This window comes from Dromiciops gliroides, chromosome 4 (genome assembly GCF_019393635.1).
Source record: "Dromiciops gliroides isolate mDroGli1 chromosome 4, mDroGli1.pri, whole genome shotgun sequence".
Classification (NCBI taxonomy): domain Eukaryota; kingdom Metazoa; phylum Chordata; class Mammalia; order Microbiotheria; family Microbiotheriidae; genus Dromiciops; species Dromiciops gliroides.
Window position 1 is genome coordinate 460,244,989 of NC_057864.1, and position 19,054 is coordinate 460,264,042.

The 19,054-nt window shown below is 47.5% G+C and overlaps 1 protein-coding gene across 2 annotated transcripts in view; it reads right to left on the minus strand.

The window, feature by feature from the left end:
- The window catches only part of RAB11FIP4 (RAB11 family interacting protein 4), a 173,676-nt gene that overhangs the window by 20,651 nt on the left and 133,971 nt on the right, over window positions 1–19,054 (minus strand). For both annotated transcript variants that reach the window (XM_044000326.1, XM_044000327.1), the window contains one exon: window positions 444–667. In XM_044000326.1, coding sequence (XP_043856261.1) covers window positions 444–667 — 224 coding nt within the window. The remainder of the gene's footprint in view (window positions 1–443; window positions 668–19,054) is intronic.

Here is a 19,054-nt window from a genome sequence, read left to right on the forward strand (position 1 = left end):
TCCAACCATCAGCCGTCCACTCATGGGCAGCTCAAGTCTTCAGCCCACCTGGTGCTCCCGCCACCTCCAAATTATCCAAAGGTAGTGGCACAGCAGTTATTGTCAGGAGGGCCGAGTTCAAATCTGGCCTCAGACACTCATCAGCTGTATGACCCTGGGCAAGTCACTTCACATGCCTGCCTCAGTTTCCTCAGCTGAAAAATGGAGATAGTAATAGCACCTCTCTCACAGGGTGGTTAAAAGGAGGTGTTTGGCATAGTACTTAGCACAGGGTAGGCTCTAAATAAATGCTTATTCTCCTCCCCTCCTCTCCCAGCACCAGCACCGTGTTTGCCCATCAGCTCACAACCTGAAAGGGAAGGAGGAGTCCGAGTTAGCTGGGACCAACTAGGAGAGGTCATCAGTCCTAGAGGTAGCGTTTCCGGCCCAGACGCTGGACTTACTTGTCGCCTGGAAGAAAGAGGCCTCCGAGGACCCCATCCTTCTCCTCTCCTGGGCTCATGTCGGATACTTCCAGGCTCGGGGCACTGTCAATGGCGCTGTCCATGTCAGACTCATGAAGGACGTCATGCTGGGCCAGCATCATGGCCTCGTCCTCAGGAAAGAGGTCGGGCTCTCCGAGGGCGTTCTCGCTGTCCACGTAGGCAGGGTCCTGGATCTCACTGCCCTGGGATACAGAGACACAGAGCGTGGATGAGGGGGGAGACCTGGAAGTCCGTTAGATCCATGAGCCTCTGATGACCCCATGTGGAAGACAGGGAGGACGGCAACATACCGGCCTTCTCTACCTGCCTCCCAGGAATGTTAGGAGTGAGAGTCAGAGGCAGGAAGACCGGGTTCAAATCCTGCCTCTGACATCCGGCTAGCTGTTTAACCAGTCTAGGTCTCAGCTTCCTCACCTATAAAATGGGAGTGTTAGACTAGATGTCCTCTGAGATTCCTTCTAGCTATGACCCCATCATCTCCTCTGAGCCTCAAACCAGCCTTGTGAAACAAGGCGCCCATTTAGAAGGTGACGCTTCTGGCTCCCTCTGTCACTAGCAGGATGCCGCCAGGCCAATGACCACATCAAACCTCGGTGATGAGCTGGTCAGCCGTGGTGGCGGGGGCGGGAAAGATTCCAAGCTTGTATTCCTTACAAATCATTTTCCTGGGGCAGCTAGATGGCGCAGTGGATAAAGCACCGGCCTTGGATTCAGGAGGGCCTGAGTTCAAATCCAGCCTCAGACACTTGACACTTAATTAGCTGTGTGACCCTTGGGCAAGTCACTCATTGCCCCACAAAAACAAAAACAAACCAAAAAAATCACTTTCCTACACAATATCCAAGGCTCTTTCACTAGCTCATTACTCCCAAACAAAAGGGGCTGAGGGTGGGTCAGAAAACTAGGAAAGGGACGCAAAGGAACAAATGACTTCCAGGGCCCACCCAAGGTAGACTGTCGGCCAGACTGGTCTCAAGCTTCATCAGGGCCTTTGGCGAGTCCCAGGGAATTTAATTCAACTGAACAAGCATTTATTATGTAGCTGCTAGGTATGAGGGCCACTAGGTAGCGCCACAGTGCATAGAGCGCCAGGCCTGGAGTCAGGAAACTCATCTTCCTGAGTTCAAATCCAGCCTCAGACACTTACTAGCTGGGTGGCCCTGAGCAAGTCACTTAAACCTGTTTGCCTCAGTTTCCTCATCTGTAAAATGATCTGGAGAAGGAAATGCACCACTGAGTGGTGCACCGCTCCCCTGAAATCATTCTAACCACTCCAGTATCTTTGCCAAGAAAACCCTAAATGGGGTCACGAACAGTTGGATGGGACTGAAAACAACTGAACAACAACTGGGTGCCTGGCGATATAAGATAAAGATAACAGTCCCTGCCCTCCAGGAGCTGACAGTCTCTTGGGGGGAAACAAGGATATGACTATGTAAATATTAAACAAAGATCAAATGATTTCAGGGTTACAGAGAATGCAAATAAGAAGGGAGCATCAGAAAAGGTGCTAGGAGGAGGCACACTGGAGCCAAGCCTTGAAGGAAGCTAGGGGTTCCATGAGGAGGCCAGAAATTGCATTTCAGGGGTGGGGTCTGTGCAGAGGCCTGGAGACCAGAGATGATGTGCTGAGAAAAAAGGAAGAAGTCACCAGCAGTAGCAGCTTATGCCACTCCTGCAGGCCCAGGAAGAGGCTCCCAACAGAGGGGCACAGGTCAGCAAGCCCCTAGAAAATCTGCAGCCTCCACTTCTCCCCAGCAGAAAAAGCTCCCTTTTCCTGAGCTGCCTGCCTGCCTTGACCTCAGCTAACGAGACTCCAAGAGGGCCAGGGCCCAGCTTCCAGGCTGCACCTTCTCTGGGTGCACTGTTCCCCCCAAATCATTCTAACCCAACTGGGGCCTTCAACTGCACTCAATTCCTCTCTACTCTCTAAGGCTAAAGTGTGGCTGATACAGCTGGGCATCTGCCCCTGCAGAAGACAGAGGAAGGGAGAGGGGAGAGTGGAGAGAGAGGGAGGGAGAGAGGAAGGGAAAGAGAGAGGGGGGAGGGAGAGAGACAGAAAGGGGGCAGAGGGAGAGAGAAAGGGGGCAGAGAGGGAGAAAGGAAGTGGGAGAGAGAGGGAGGGTGAGAGAGATAAAGACAGACAGAAAGACAGAGACAGAGAGAGAAAGGGGGGAGAGAAGCTGGAAAAAACCTTAGAGTTGAATTGAATGATCATTCAATTCTAACTCTGCAACTAGTAACTATCAGAGGCAGGATTTGAACCCAGGTCCTCTGACTTCAGAGCCAGGGCTCTTTCTGGGAAGAACGGGGGAATTTCAGGAACACTGAATCTCAAATAGAGCTAAATCTGGCTATGAATGCTAAGGAAAAACAAAAGTCCTTTTTTTAAAGGTCTGTTGGGGGGAGGGGTGGAGGAAGGGAGTCAAGAAGATGATCAAAGTAGCATAGAACCACTGCTCATGATGACTAGGATGATAATGGTTGATGGAAAGAAGGAACAATAAGAACAGATGGATCTAAAGAATCAGAGGAACTTGAGAAAAACTGCACTGAGCAGATGCAAACCAGTAAGCTAGTCTAGTCCCATGACCACAGTAATACAAAGATCCATAACCCTAGGACATCAGGGCTGAGATCACTGGGATAAGCAGTCTGATGATGACAAAAATGTCCCTCCTCTTGGGAGGGAGGTGGTAGACTACAGATGAAGAATGAGGCATACATTGTCAGGCACGGTTAATAGGTATTAGTTTGCTTAACTATACTTCTCTGTTACAGTAGAATAACCAGTCAAAAAGCCTTTATTAAACACCTACTATGTGCCCTGTATTGTGCTAAACACTAGAAATATAAAGAAAAACAAAACCACCATTCCTGCCCTTCCGGTCTAAGGGGGGGGGGGGAGACAACATGCCAATAATATCTAGTATAAACGGGAGGCAATCTCACAAGGCAGGCAGGTGGGACTCAAGCTGCATCTTGAAAGAAGCCAGTCAAACAAGGAGGTGGAAGAGGGGAGGAGAGAGCATTTCCAGGCATAGTGTACAGTCCGTGCAATGGCACCAAGTTGGGAAACAATTCTCATGGGAGGAACGGCAACAAGGCCTAAACAGAGGATTTTATATTTGATCTCACATGGAGAAAGAAGCCACTGGGCTTACTGAGGGAGGACAGGGTCAGGTCAGGTCAGGAAGATCACTTTGGTACCCGAGTGTCAGATGGGGACGGACAGGAGTAGGGAGAGAATTGAGGCAGAGAGGTCAACCTGAAGGTTACCGCAATGGTCCAGAAGTGAGGTGATGGGGGCCTTCACCAGGGTGGTGAACATGTGAGTGGAGAGAAGGGTTTTCTACTAGGGGCATACTATTAAGAAATGAGAATATTAGGGGCAGCTAGATGGCGCAGTAGATAGAGCACCGGCTCTGGAGTCAGGAGGACCTGAGTTCAAATCCGGCCTCAGACACTTAACACTTACTAGCTGTGTGACCCTGGGCAAGTCACTTAACCCCAATCGCCTCACCAAAAAAAAAAAGAAAAAAAAAAGAAATGAGAATATTTAAAAATAAAAATTTCAATAAAGCTTTGGGGGGGAGGATTGTTTTTTTTTCCTTTTTTTGGTAAGGCAATTGGGGTTAAGTGACTTGCCCAGGGTCACACAGCTAGTAAGTGTCAAGTGTCTGAGGCTGGATTTAAACTCAGGTCCTCCTGGATTCAGGGCCGGTGCTTTATCCACTGCACCAACTAGCTGCCCCCGAGGATTGCTTTTAAGAAAAAAAAGACAACTGTTACATTTTTCTTCCGCTTTCCTTCCCTGAAAAGCATAAAAACCCTTCTGCTTCAGGATTTGAAACAACACAAATGTGGAGACTGAGCCTATCTAGCTGTCCTTTTAATAGGGACATGTCATCAAGGCTGTTTCAATTCCATCTGAAGGTACCAAGAGAACATGTATGACCGCTCAGCTGTCATCTATGATGTTTGTAAAACTGCGGAGAACACAGAGGCGACACAGGCCTGGAGCCGGGCCATTCGCTCTCTGCTCCCAAGAGGGAAGAAAAGCAGAACTTTTAAATGATAGGTTCAAGGAGTCTGACTTCACTTTGTGGCAAAATTCTAGAATGCATGATTAAAAGGGGTGTCTTGCAAACGCTCGGAGAGACAGCAGCTATTACAAGCCAACGTGAGCGCATCAAAAACAAGTCGTACCAGACTAACCTCTTTTTCTCCTTTGACAAAGGTTACACCACAACACTGGCAGAACAAGGGAATGCAGCAGAGCTACCTGGATTTCAATAAGCTCTCTGGTTAAGGTTCTCATGATTTCCTGGTAGATAAGACAAGACACCGAAGCTACAAGTATAACACAAGAATTCGGATTCAGAACTTAACTGCCTATACTCAAAGAATGGTAATGTAACGGACAGATAGCAAACTGGGGTGTGTGTGTGTGTGTGTGTGTGTGTGTGTGTTTGGGGGGGTGGGGTCTCTAATGAAATTCCAGAAGGCTCTTTCCAATGATCTAGTTCTATTCCATACCTTTATGATGCTTCTATCATTAGATTGTGAGTTAACCCTATTCTTTCAACAAATCCTTATATGACATGGTTTGAAGACACCTAACCATGCTGGTCACCTTCCTTTGGCCCCATTCTATCTCATCAATATCCTTACTAAAATGTGGCATCCAGAACTTAACGTAATATTCCATTTGGGTATTAAGCATGGTGGAGTCTAGCAGACCTTTGCCGCCTGGCTAAGTGTGGGAGAACCTGGTATCAGATCCTGGTTCTACCACTTACTGCCCTGCCTATGGAGGTTTAAAGATGTTCCAGCTTGGGGAAGCTAGGTGGCACAGTGGATAGAGCACTGGCCCTGGAGTCAGGAGGACCTGAGTTCGGGGACTGGCCTCAGACACTTAACACTTACTGACTGTATGACCTTGGGCAAGTCACTTAACTCTGGTTGCCTCACTTTAAAAAAACCAAAAAACCAAAAAACAAAGATGTTCTGGCTTGGGGGCAGCTAGGTGGTACAGTGGATAGAGCACCGGACCTGGAATCTGAGTTCAAATCCAGCCTCAGACGATTGACACTTACTAGCTGTGTGACCCTGGGCAAGTCACTTAACCCCAATTGCCTCACCCAAAAAAAAAAAAAAAAAAAAAAGATGTTCCAGCTCACTGAAGTCAGGGTCTCTGGTTCACTTTTGTCTTTGTATAACCCTATACCCTAAAACATCAGGGCTGAGATGTCTTAGCAGAGTGCCTGGCATGAAGAATGAATGAATGAATGAACGAATGGTCATGTATTATAATAAGTGCTATGGATACAAAAAGAAAGACAAGACAGTCTCTGCCCTCTAGGAGCCCCCTTTCTGATATAGGGAGACAACATATAGAAGAAAGCTTTAGCTGGAAGTGGGCATTTAATAAATATCTGCTGATAAATGCCTTGGATGAAGGCATCTATGAACTACTCAATTAACAGACTCAAGCTGGGAAGTTCAGCTAACATGATGAATGACAATCAGAAATCAAAAAGATCTCAACAGGTTCAAATGATGGGCCAAGGGTACTAAGGTTGAGTTTATTTATCCCTATTAAATTTCAAGTCCTTGGGTTGGGGAAAAAAACAACAAAAAACCTACACAAATATAGGAAGAGACAGACACGGACAGTTCATGTGAAAAGAACCTGGAAGGTTTCAGTGCACAAGAGCAATCATGGCAGGCTTATGCAATCTTAGACTGCACAAATAGAAGACATCTAGTGTCCAAGATTAGGTAAGTAAACATACATTAATAGACAGCATTTATATAGAGCTTTCTGATTTGCAAAACATTTTATAAATACTATCTCATTTGGTCCTCACAAAATTCCTAGGAGTGGTACTGTTATTATTTCCAGTTTACAGATGGGTAAACTGAGCAAGCAGAGGTCTCAAGTGACTTGTCCAGGGTCATTCAGCCAGTGAGTGTTTAAGGCCAGTCTTCTTTACTCTTCTTAATGACTCAGTCTTCTTGACTCTAGGACCAGTGCTCTATCTGCTTCACCACCAGTTACCTCAGTGACAGTTTACAGATAACAGACTCAATAGATTTAGGACTGGAAAGGACCTTAAAGATGATTCTTACATATTCATTTTACAGATGAGGAAAATGAAAGTCCAGAGAGGTGAAGTGACTCTACCAAGAATCATGTAGACAGCAATTGGCAAAGTAAGAATTTGAAAACAGGTCCTCTTGATTCCAAATTTCATGCCTTTTACACCATGCTAGGCTGCAGAGACCCACTATACTCCACCCTGGTCAATATGCACTCGGAGTGTCATATTAAGTTCTGGATGCTACCTTTTAGTTAAGGACATTGACAAGATGAAAATGTGTCAAAAGAAAGGTAACCAGAATGGGGTAGGAGATAGGGGAGAATCTTAAAACCATGTCATATAAGGATTTATTGGAGGAATAGGATGTTTCACCTGGAAAAGAGAAGATTAAGGGGTTTGGAGTAGAACAAAAGGATGGATATGGAGAAAGGATAGCTATCTGTGAGTATCTGATGCGCAGCTCAAAACTGTATTCAACCCCCACTTCTTTTTTTTTAAAGTAATAAATGTTGTTATTTATAGTTTTGAGTTCCAATCTTTATCCCCTCTTTACCTCCCTCCCTTCTCCCCTCCCCAAGGCCAATAAGCAATCAGATAGAGGTTACACATGCCCCTGGGGGTATTTTTCCAGTCATGCCCACGTCCCATTGATGGACTCATAACTCCCCCCTCTGCAATTATGTAAAACATTACCATATTAATCATTTTGTACTAGAAAACTTGAATAAAAGAAAAAATGTGAAAAATAGCCTGCTTCAGTCTGTGTTCCATCAATATCAGTTCCTTCTTTGGAGGTGGATAGTATGTTTCATCAATAGTCCTTTGGGATTGCAAGCCCTACTTCTGACACATAGCAGCTAGGTGACTATCCTACCACCAAAATCAAAAGTGCTATTAAAAAACAAATCATACCACACTAAGGCCCTCCCAATCTTAAGGCAATGTAAATTAAATTATTAATATTTAAAGCCTTAATTATATGCAAATTAATACATGAATTATTGATTAAATTATAATTTATATTTTATAAATTATATATGTGACATCGTGCATAACATTAATTTACAAAATTCACTTAGTAACAAGGAGTTATGGCATAAAACGCATGATAAAAATATTATACACACACACACACACACACACACACACACACAAAGCCCTACTCTAATTCATATGAAAAAAACGACAGGAAAGAACATCAGAAAGAACTAAGAAACAAAATGATGAAAAAAACCAAGGAGCTGGGTTCAAATCCTTACTCTCTTTACTACCTGTGTGATATGGTGTCAATCACTTGTTCTTTCTGGGTTTCTGTTTCTCCATCTGTAAAATGACTCCATGACCTCTAAGGTTTCTAAATCTACAACTCTAGATTTCTTTGAGACCAAAGACTGGTTGTTTATTTGTTTCCTAGGATGTTTGGATGATAAAGCACCGGGCCCAGAGTCAAGAAGACCTGAATTCAAATTCACTTACTGGCTGTGTGACCCTAGGCAAGTCACTTAACCCATTTGCCTCAGTTTCCTCAACTGTAAAATTGGGATAATTAACAACACCTAGGTATCACGAGGTAGTTGTGAGGATCCAATGAGATAATTGTAAAGCACTTAGTACAATGTCTGGCACATAGCGGGCACTTCATAAACGCTGATTGATGAATCTGAAGGATTCCAATCCTACCTCAGACTTACCACCTATGTGGCCCTGTGCAAGTCATTTAACCTCTCAGCCTCAGTTTACTCATCATTCAGATAAGTGTTTTGGACTAGATACCCTCATTCTAAATATAGGATCCAAAGATCCAGGAAGACTAGTGGGTAGCCCTTTCACACTTGACTCAGAGGACAACAGTATTTGCAAACAACCCCAGGAAGAATATCACATAGCCACATGCCTTCAGGTCTTAACAAAGATCAGATATGAAACAAGATGGGTAGAAAGAATCGTTATAATGCTTGAGATGGTTGGAAACGTCCTGGGGGTGTTTTTTCCAGTCATACCCACCTCCCAGCGATGGACTCATCATTCCCCCTCTCCGTCCCGCCCCCCCCATATCTGTATGGGGAGTGGGGGTAACAACATCACCATTATTTATACGGTATTTTAGGTCTCAGGGTGTAGAATGAGATGTATATTTTGGGACATGGCCAATGCACGATTTTGTTTAGCTTGTCTGGTTATTTCTGTTACAATGATTTTTGTAAAAAAGGGCAGGGTGAGAAGTAGAGAAAATATAGTTGTTAACTGAAAGAAATAAAATGAAATTGAAACATTTTTTAAAAAATGAAAGTCCCTAGGGGAGAGGACTTTCCCCATCCCTACTCCCCATCTGGAAAATAGATTCAGAGCTTTGGGGAATCCAGCAGCTTTAGAAAGAATCTGGGATACCCCCTACCCCCTGACATGCACACAGGGAGTGGAATGCAGAAATATGGCTGGAGATGTTGATGAATGCCATCCCTAATGTGAGAACATGCCGACTGGCTCACTGTGAAGGCATTTCCTATTTCAGGGGTTAGTGGCTGGAACAAAACCTTACAGGAGGGCTGGCTCTGCTTAGCCTGGCAGACTCACACCTGGATTTCTGGAAGCCAGTGGGAGGAACAGCACCCCCCCCACCTCCATCTCTCAAAAGGCTAAGATTTCCCTCTATTTCTGATCTTCACTCTCCCAGATGCCTTTGGGGAGGAGGATTTGTTTTTTTTTTTCCAACACTAGTTTTATGAGATGACAAATTTGATTCCCTGGAAGCAGAGCATCCTTATAAGTTTAGATCCAATTCATCTAGAAACGTCTAACATCTAGATGGAGGGGGAAGGGAGAAAGGAGGAGAGAAGGGGATGGAGGGGGAGAGATACAGAGAGACAGAGACACAGAGACAGAAGAAGACAAAGAAGAAAAGAGATGAGTATAAAGGGAGAGCGATGGGAAAAGAGAGAAGAGAGAGAGATGGGGGAAAGAGAGAAACAGAAAGAGTGCCTGTGGGTATGGGTGTAAGGGTGTGTGGGTAAACATCATCATCTTTATAGTCCTTTAAGCTCTGGAAAGCCCTTTACATATATTACCTCATTTGATCCTCACAAGAACCCAGTGAAGTAGATGCTATCATTCATTCCTATTAGCCCCATTCTCCGGAGAATTTTACTGAAGTCCAGAAGTTAAGTGACTCGCCCAGGGTCACATTGCTGGTAAGCATTTGAGGCCAGATTTGAACTCTGGTCTTCCTGATTCCAAGCCTGGTGCTCTATCTACTGAGCTACCCAGATGTCAAGATTAACATCAGGCACTCAAAAGTAGAAGAGCGGGTCAGCTAGGTGGTGCAGTGGATAGAGCACTGGCCCTGGAGTCAGGAGTACCTGAGTTCAAATCCGGCCTCAGACACTTAACACTTACTAGCTGTGTGACCCTGGGCGAGTCACTTAACCCCAATTGCCTCACTAAAAAAAAAAAGCCAAACCAAACCAAAACAACAACAACAACAACAAAAGTGGAAGGGATCTCAGAAGCTCTCTAGACCAACCCATCCCTCAAAAAGAAATCCCTCTAGGACCGTCCAACAAGAGTTCTTGTCCCAGAAGGCTCTTGCATAATCTTGAGTGAGGGGAAAACTCCTGGACCCGACCTCCTTAAGCAGTCAGTCCATCATTCCTTTGGACAGTTCTAACTGTGAGAAAGTTTTCCCCTCTTACACCAAGCTTGAATCTTCCTCTGGGCAGAGCACATTATTTCCTCCCTAGAAACCGTTTCGAGTTCCAAAACAACTAACTTAGAAATAAACTGTTGGAATACAGCCCAACGGGAGGCAAGGGAACCTGTATCTGGGAAAAAGGGTTGGTGTACAAGGCATCCCCGAGGATCTCTTTCCCTGCCATGGCACATGCCTCCTTCTCAAGGGTCAAAAATTTCCACGGGGCCCTTTCAATCCATCCCTTTCCCTCCCCAGAGGCAGGAACAAACCCCCATTAAGCTTTACATAATATAGCTAGCACCAAAGCAGGGCTTCGCATATGCTAGTTCAATTGGTCCTCACCACAACCTAGGGAGGTAGGTGCTATTATTATCCCCATTTTACAGGTGAGGAAACTGATGCAGAGAGGAGTCAAGTGACTTTGCCCAGGGTCACACAGCTAGTATATGACTCAGGCAGGATTTGAATTCAGGTCTGACTTCAAGTCTAGCACACTATCCATTAGGTGATCCCTCAGCTGCAAGATATTTTCTGGGCTCTATTCGGCATAATGGGCGTCTAGAGCTGCTGGGATACCACCCACAGTCATTTCCACCCCGCCACTTTGGCAGGCAGACCCAGATGGTGCTAAAGCAAAGGATGCTGGACCCACAGCAGCAGGAAAAGCCCGAGTTAGCGCAGAGCCTTCAGCCCCAAGTGGAATGGGGCTGGAGTCCTCTAAGAGGCTTTCCCTGGGCACTTCTCTATGCCCCGTTCCATTCCTGGAGTCCCCCTGACTGATCTTTAGGCAAACTACAGGAGGGTGAAGGGGGTAGGGGGTGGGCGTGAGTCAAGCTGGACCCAGCCGGATGCTGGAGGTCTGAGCCTCTGCCCAGAGGCGGCTCCTCTTGAATCTCAAGAGGGCAACAACGACCCAACACAAAGGACCGCAAAGTCGCTCGTCCTGCTACAGGAAGTTGGCACTGGCTGAATTCAGGGATAGCCGATTGAGCCGCCGAGTGGGAGAGAGAGCTCTCCAAGGCTCTGGGTGCTCGACAATGCTCCACTGTGCCCCAAGGGGAGGAGAGAAAACCAAGCCTAATGAGTCAACCGGGTCCCTAGCCATGCAGCTACCCACCCACACACCTCCACCCGCAAAACTTCCTCAAACTGACAAGAAAACATTTCCACTTCCACACTAAGCTTCATCACCCAACAAGCACCCACCCTGTGCCAGGGCACAGTGCTAGGCACCGGGGACAAAAGACAAATGGGAAACAAGCTCTGAGCCCTCAGGAAGTTTACACTCCATCGACAGAAACAACATAACCTTCCACATGAAGGACAGAATTAGGAACCAGACCTGTGACTTCAGCTGGATCTGGGAATTCCCAGCTGCAGAAAAGCCCCTCTCCCTCCCAGGGGCACAGTTGTCTTTGGCCTCTTCCCTGAGGTGAAACACTGCAGAGAAGAAAAAGACGAAGAGGCAGATTCTTCTCATTCCAGAGGCCCGCAATGGCCCGTTCCAAATCCCGTCCTGCTCCGTGAAGCCAGTCATGCCAGGCACTGGCTTTTTGTCTCAGAAAAGAGCTCTTTCCTTCCCATACTTGGTCTCCCCTCCCAAAGCTATTTACTGAGCCATTCCTAAAGATGGCATAAGGTAGGGGGCAGCTAGGTGGTGCAGTGGATAAAGCACCGGACCTGGATTCAGGAAGACCTGAGTTCAAATTTGACCTCAGACACTTGACACTTACTAGCTGTGTGACCCTGGGCAAGTCCCTTAACTCTCATTGCTCCGCCAAAAAAAAAAAAAAAGATGGCATATAGCTTCCCTTAGGGAACACATTTGGAATGAGTTGGCAAGGCCCCCGTACCCTCCCTGCCCATCCCCTACCCCCTTAGCGATGCTCCACTCTCTCCAAAATAACGAGGCACCAAACCTGCCTCAACACTTGTCGGTGGATGGTGCGCCCTAGATCTATTCCCCAACACGAGACGGGCGAGTGCCTGGGAGTCACACGCACACCCCGAGAGGGCGAGGAAAAGAAAACAAGGTAGGTGGGGGGGAGGAGAGAGGAAAGATGGGCAGGCTGCCTGGCCTCAGGAACATGTTTCTTCAGTCTGGGCCCAATGTTTAGGCAAGTGATGAAACCCATTATCAAAATACCACATCAGGGTATTGGGCAATAGAACAGAGAATGGGGATGATAAAATTTGTTCCCTTTCTGAGCAAGACAGAAAGTTTCATTTAGGTAGATAACGTGCATTGGTCATGGGGCGAGGGGGGAGAATGAGAATTACAGTCAAAACGGGACAGGAAGACACAGGTCCCAAAGTCTTTGGTGAATTAACTAGAGCTTTGTTGGGTGTTAGGGGCTCTTTTTTCCAAACTCCAGGAACCCACTGGGATTGGGTCATTTCTCCACTAACAAGGGGGGAGGGCAGCCCCACCATGATTCTGTGGCCTTCCTATGCATGAGTGTGACCCCAAAAAGGTATCCATTCATCTGATGGCCAACTTCCAGGCTGGCCTGGCCTTGAGAAATGGAGTCTATCGCTCAGCCACAGTGGAAGGAGGAGGGAGTGCAAGTCAGAGGGCAACTCTGCTGCTTGATATACCTTCCCCCCCCCCCCAGGCAACAGGGGTTAAATGACTTGCCCAGGGTCACACAGCTAGTAATTGTCAAGTGTCTGAGGCCGGATTTGAACTCAGGTACTCCTGAATCCAGGGCCGGTGCTTAACCACTGCGCCATCTAGCTGCCCCTGCTTGATATACCTTTAAGGAAGCAAGGTAGCCTTGTGAATAGTGCTCAACCTGGAATAAGGCAGTTGCTGTTGAGTCATTTCAGTCATGTCCAATTCTTTTTTTTTTTTTTTTTGCAGAGCAGTGAGGGTTAAGTGACTTGCCCAAGGTCACACAGCTAGTAAATGTCAAGTGTCTGAGGCCGCATTTGAACTCAGGTCCTCCTGAATCCAGGGCCAGTGTTCTATCCACTGTGCCACCTAGCTGCCCAGTCACGTCCAATTCTTTGTGACTCCATTTGGGGTTTTCTTGGCAGAGATACTGCAGTGATTTGCCATCTCCCTCTCCAGCTCATTTTACAGCTGAGGAAACTGAGGCGAACAGGGTTAAATGACTTGCCCAGGGTTACATAGCTAGTAAGTATCTGAAGCTGTATTTGAACTACCTACTCTATCCACTGTGCCACCCAGCTGCCCAGAAATAAGGCAGAGTCCCGTTCAAATTCTGCCTCGTGTGAGGATTAAGTGAGCCAACATGGAAAGTATGCTGCAAGCCTAGTAGCCCCTAATGGTGCTGTTACTACCACCACCAACACCACTACCATCACCACGACTACCACCACTACTACTCCTCTTTGTGACCTTGGGCAAGTCACTAACCTGGCTGGGTCTCAGTTTCCCCTTCTGTAAGATGAGGGGCCTCGGAGGCCTCTTCCAATTCTAAGCTCTTTCTGCCTAAGGATAACTCTTAGGCCAAGCTTCCAGAGCCCAGTACTTACATACACCAAGTGCAGGTTAAAAAGTCCCCGTGAGAAAGGCCAGAGAGTAATTAGTGAGGGCCCCACAGCATCTGCTAAGGCCTTCAGGCAGATGCCTATCAGGGAAGGGCAAGCTAGATAACCCACGCTGGAATTTCTGCAAAGTCTGCCAGAATGCAGGTCTTTCCATTGGAACACAGGTGTTGGCCACACACACCTAGGACCAGGGGACCCCTGCTTCTAAATCCGTTCCTTTCCATCCCAACTCCCTATAAGCAAAGCTTTTGCTCTGAGCCCATTACGGAGATTTTCTCCTTTCTCTGAGAACCTGGGTGTCTCAGAAACATGGAAGCAGCTCATTAGGTCAGAGGTCACTATGTCCACTCTGGGGCTGACCGGCAATCCTTTCTCCCCAAGGAGAAGTGGCAGTGGTGAAGGGAGAAAGAAGCCTGAACTGGGAATCTTCACCAGCCCCGAGTCTGAACTGAGCCAGAGACAGAGAGGCAGAGGCAAAGACTGGGCCAGAGAGAGAGACAACGAAAGGGGAAGGGGTGCAGAGAGACAGGGTCAGAAAGAGCCAGACACAGAACATGAATGAAACACCCACGGATACAATGACCTCTTATTACATAATACCACAAGCAGAGCCCTGGCTCTGGAGACAAGGATCCTGGATTTGAATCTCGGCTCAGCAAGCCCCTGGACAAGTCACTGGGCCTCTCTTTCCTCATTTGTAAAGTGAGTGCTGGCCTCTATGTTCCTGTCCAGTGTTAAGCCTATATTCTGCCCCTCAGGGCAACTTAAATTCCAGAATCATCTAATCTGTTCTTAATCACCAGATGCCTCAGCCCAGTGTGGTAAAAAGTAGTTCAGTTTTTAGGAAGCCTGGTTCAGTGCTGACCAAATGTCATATTACTCTCAATCCCAAAGGAGAAGAATTCTGAATTTCATACCCATAAGAAAGGAATGAGAACCAGGGGGTGGGGGGGGGGGGCCTGCTTCTAAAAGAAGAGGGGAGGAGGCAGCTAGATGGCGCAGTGGGTAAAGCACCGGCCCTGGATTCAGGAGGACCTGAGTTCAAATCCCAGCCTCAGACACTTGACACTTACTAGCTGTGTGACCCTGGGCAAGTCACTTAACCCCCATTGCCTGCAAAAAAAAAAAAAAAAAAAGAGGGGAGGGGCAGCTAGGTGGCACAGTGGATAAAAACACTGGCCCTGGATTCAGGAGGACCTGAGTTCAAATCTGTCTTTGGACACTTGACACTAGCTGTGTGACCCTGAGCAAGTCACTTAACCCTGCCAAATAAATACATTAATTTAATTTTTTTTTAAAAGAGGGGAAGGGGGCAGCTAGGTGGCACAGTGGATAAAGCATGGGCCCTGGAGTCAGGACGACCTGAGTTCAAATCCAGCCTCAGACACTTGACACTTACTAGCTGTGTGACCCTGGGCAAGTCACTTAACCCCAATTGCCTCACTAAAAAAAAACAAACAAAAAACAAAAAAGAGGGGAAGATGAAGAAAAAGAAGCAAGCATTTATTAAGTAAGCGCCTACTATGTGCCAGGCCTTGTGCTAAGCACTTTATAAACATTAGCTCATTTGATCCTCACACCAACCCTGGGAAGTAGGTGCTCTTATTATCTCCATTTTACAGATAGGGAAACTGAGGCAAACAGCAGAAAAGGCAAGGAAGAAACCAACCTAGCCCAATGGGAAGGAAGGGGGTAAAATCACTGGCAGAGAGTAGTTGGGGTTGGATTGAGGATTGTAGAGAAATCCTTTTCCCCATCCACAATACGCCAGGGTAACCAGATGAGATCAGTAAAAAGGGTGATTGAGTAAGGAATGGTGAAGGGTGAGTTACTGGGTCAGAGCCAGTCATGACCGAATTGTGACTCTTCCAGTGATGCTTCACTGAGACCCTGGTGCAGGAGGACAGAGGTGGGGACAGGGGGAGGGGGAGGTGACTCATGAGTGAGGACCAGTCCAACCCTCGGACGCTCAAAGGTGGGAGGCATTCGGAGATCCCAGGGAAGATGAAGTCAACCAGAGGTTCCCCCAACTGGGTTAAATACCCCCAAGGAAGCCAGAGGGAGAAAGGCCCCACATACACCAAAGTCATAGATTTTTCTGTGGTCCCAAAGAGCTGGGGAGGGGAAGACAGTAGGTGCCAAACAAAGGGGCTCCTTGAGAATGGCTAAAGAAGTTATGGTCCATGGCCGAAACAGAAAAATTATCCCTGTGCTCAGAGAAGCAGCGACGATGAAGACTGTGACTGTGACCAGAAAAATAATACACACGATTCCTTCAATGATGTAAAGGAAAAAACAAATGGAATGGGATGGGGAGAGAAAGAAAGAGAAATTCTTCCTCATTCATTAACCTCTCTGAGTCTCAGCTTCCTGCTCAGTAAAACGGCCCTGCACCACCCGCCTCCCAAGACTTTAGAAAAGTAACATCGTTAAATAACCAAAGGGTTATTGTTACATCTCTTTCTCGTGTCACCATCCAGGCCGGCCTGGAGATGGGCTGCTCCTATCAAGCAGGACCCTCTGGTCTTAACCAGGGCCATGAATCTGGGAGGGAAGGAAGGGCCATCTCCTCAGCCCCAGAGCCTGCCTATCTTCCCTTCAGGGAGAGTTCTACATCATCTGCTCCAGGCCTGGCCCACGCTCAGCAACTAGCTAGGAACCGGACAGGCAGCAGAGACCAGCATGCCCACAGCTGCCTCATCCCTCTGAGCCCTGAGCTTCTCAGCAGCTTTTCTCTGGTTATTGGGGGTTATTGGGGGGCGCGGCTAGATGGCGCAGTGGATAAAGCACCGGCCCTGGATTCAGGAGTACCTGAATTCAAATCCGGCCTCGGACACTTGACACTTTTTGCCCCGCAAAAAAAAAAAGGAAGGGGGAGACGGGAGGGGCTAGACTGGCTCATGACTTAGGGGCCTAAAGGACTTGGGAAGAAACCGGGAGCTCATTAGTATATTCTCAAGAAGAGGGCTCTCTTCGGGCAGCCTCACTATTTAAAGAGACCACACACCTAACAGCTTTGGTCTGTTACTGCGTACACCAGGAGTGGGAATGAAGTTGATGTTACCAGGGCCCCACTTGTCTTCCCAGCTTCAAACCCAACTTCTCTAGGAGTTAAAGCTGAAGGGCCCATAAGAGATCATGGAGCCCTGGGGCTCTTAACATGAGAACCATGCGTCCTCAATATCCATGGAGAGGTTCCAGGGGGTCCATGGATAGGGAAGGGAAAATAATGGTTGTTTTTGTGGTGGTGGTGGTGGTTCAATCCTGTCAATTGTTCATGACCCCATTTGGGGTTTTCTTGGCAAAGATATTGGAGTGGTTTGCCATTTTCTTTTCTGGCTCGTTTGACAGATGAGGAAACTGAGGCAAACAGGGGTAAGTGACTAGCCCAGGGTCACACAGCTAGGAAGTGTCTGAGGTGGGATTTGAACTCAGGAAGATGAGACTTCCTGATTCCAGCCCCCAGCTCCACCCACTGAGCCACTCTCCCTAACCTCTAATTGAAAATGACTAAGTCCTTCAATTATTTATAAACCTGATGGTGGATGGGGTTTGGAAGCTCCCACGAGCAGGCTGAAGGGGTCCACTGCACTAGAGAGATTGAGAAGGCCTCCACGGAGCCCAGGCCTGTCCCTTGGCTGGGGAGAAGGCCAGGAGAGAGAAGACCTGCAGCCCCAGGTCACACAGCAAGGGAACCAGGCCTCAAACTAGTCTCTAAGGTTTATTTGCCACCTAAGTTTTTCCCTTACATAAAAAGGAGCCAAACAGGCCAGGTCACGGGTGGGAGAACAGGAATTCCCTCCAGCAAAGACAAGACCATCCTCTGCTTTCCCAGGGGCCCCCAGGGCTTCCATCCCCAACCTCGAGTCAGTCAAGGAAAAGGACATGGCTAATTACCAGGTCTCCAAACCCTTCTGTGCCGCAGTCGTTATTTCTGGCAACTTGAAATCCAGGGCAGACGGATTTCTTCTGTTGTGGGAGGGCCAGAAAAGGGAGAGGGACCCCACCACAAGCCCCAGCCTCAGGCCCATGCTCATGAAGACAGGGTCCCGGTTCTAATTCGGACAGGGCAGGGCATCTGGGCCTCCAGCCAGAGATGGGGCCGACCCCAGCTGCTTGGAATTCTGATGTAGGGGAGGGGGGGACACTGGGGGAAACTCTCCCAGCTGTTGGTTCTTTAAAAGCCCATTTCACAGGGTCGCACTGGCAAATCCAGCCCTCAGTAGTCATTGGATTTCCAGTCATCTCAAAGTCTGTCACTTTTGGTTACAGCCTTTCCTTCCTTCCCTTTCTGTGAGCAGCCTGACACCATCTCTCTACTGTCTCTATATCTGTCTCTCCCTGTGTCTGGGGGGGGAGGGGGTCTCTGTATCTGTCTAGAGGTGGTTCTGTCTCTGTCTGGGGAGTTTCTGTCTCTGTCTTGGGGTCTCCATGTCTGGAGAGCAGTCTGTTTCCCTTTCTGGGAATTTCTGTCTCTATGTAGGGAGGGGGTCTTGATCTCCCTCTGTCTGGGGGGTTTCTGTCTCTGTATCTGGGGGTCCTTGTGTCTGGAGGTCTCTGTTTTTCTCTGGGGGGCATAGCTGTCTCTGTGTGGAGGTTTCTGTCTCTATCTGGGAGTCTCTGGCTCTCTCTGTGTGATTCGCTGTGTCTCTGGGTATCAACACCCAATACTCACTGAGGAGCCTTGGAACAGCCAGCCAATCATTACCAACAAGTATTCATTAAGCACCTACTATGCACCATGCATTGCCCTGTCCTCTGAGGACACAAAGACAAAAGGCACTTGGCTCACTTCCCATGGACACGCTGCCCCAGAATGTCTCAGAGGACACGTCTATGGCAGTCGGGCATCTGGGCTTCACTACTGAGAGGGACATAGGGATATGACCCTCCACTGAGATGGAAAGTGCCCCCCCTTCGGCCTAGTGATCTGATCTCAAAGTCTTAAAGCCCCTTAGAGCCCCCTATTTCTCTCTCTGTTTTTTCTCTAGAGAGAGGCAATAATAGGAAGCTACTATCCCCCTTTCTAAATATAGGCATATCAACTTAAAAATTGCTTCATAGAGTCTGCACCGAGACATTATGTAGACATGATACATTGTTGCAGAAACAAAATTTTACAAAATAATCTCACAACCCAGGAGAGAGTTATGGGACAATGATTTATTGCTGAACCCAATTACCGCATTTTGCTCAAATTAGATGTCTGTAAAGAGTATAAAAACTGCTTGGTTTCCTAATCCCGGTGTGTCACACCT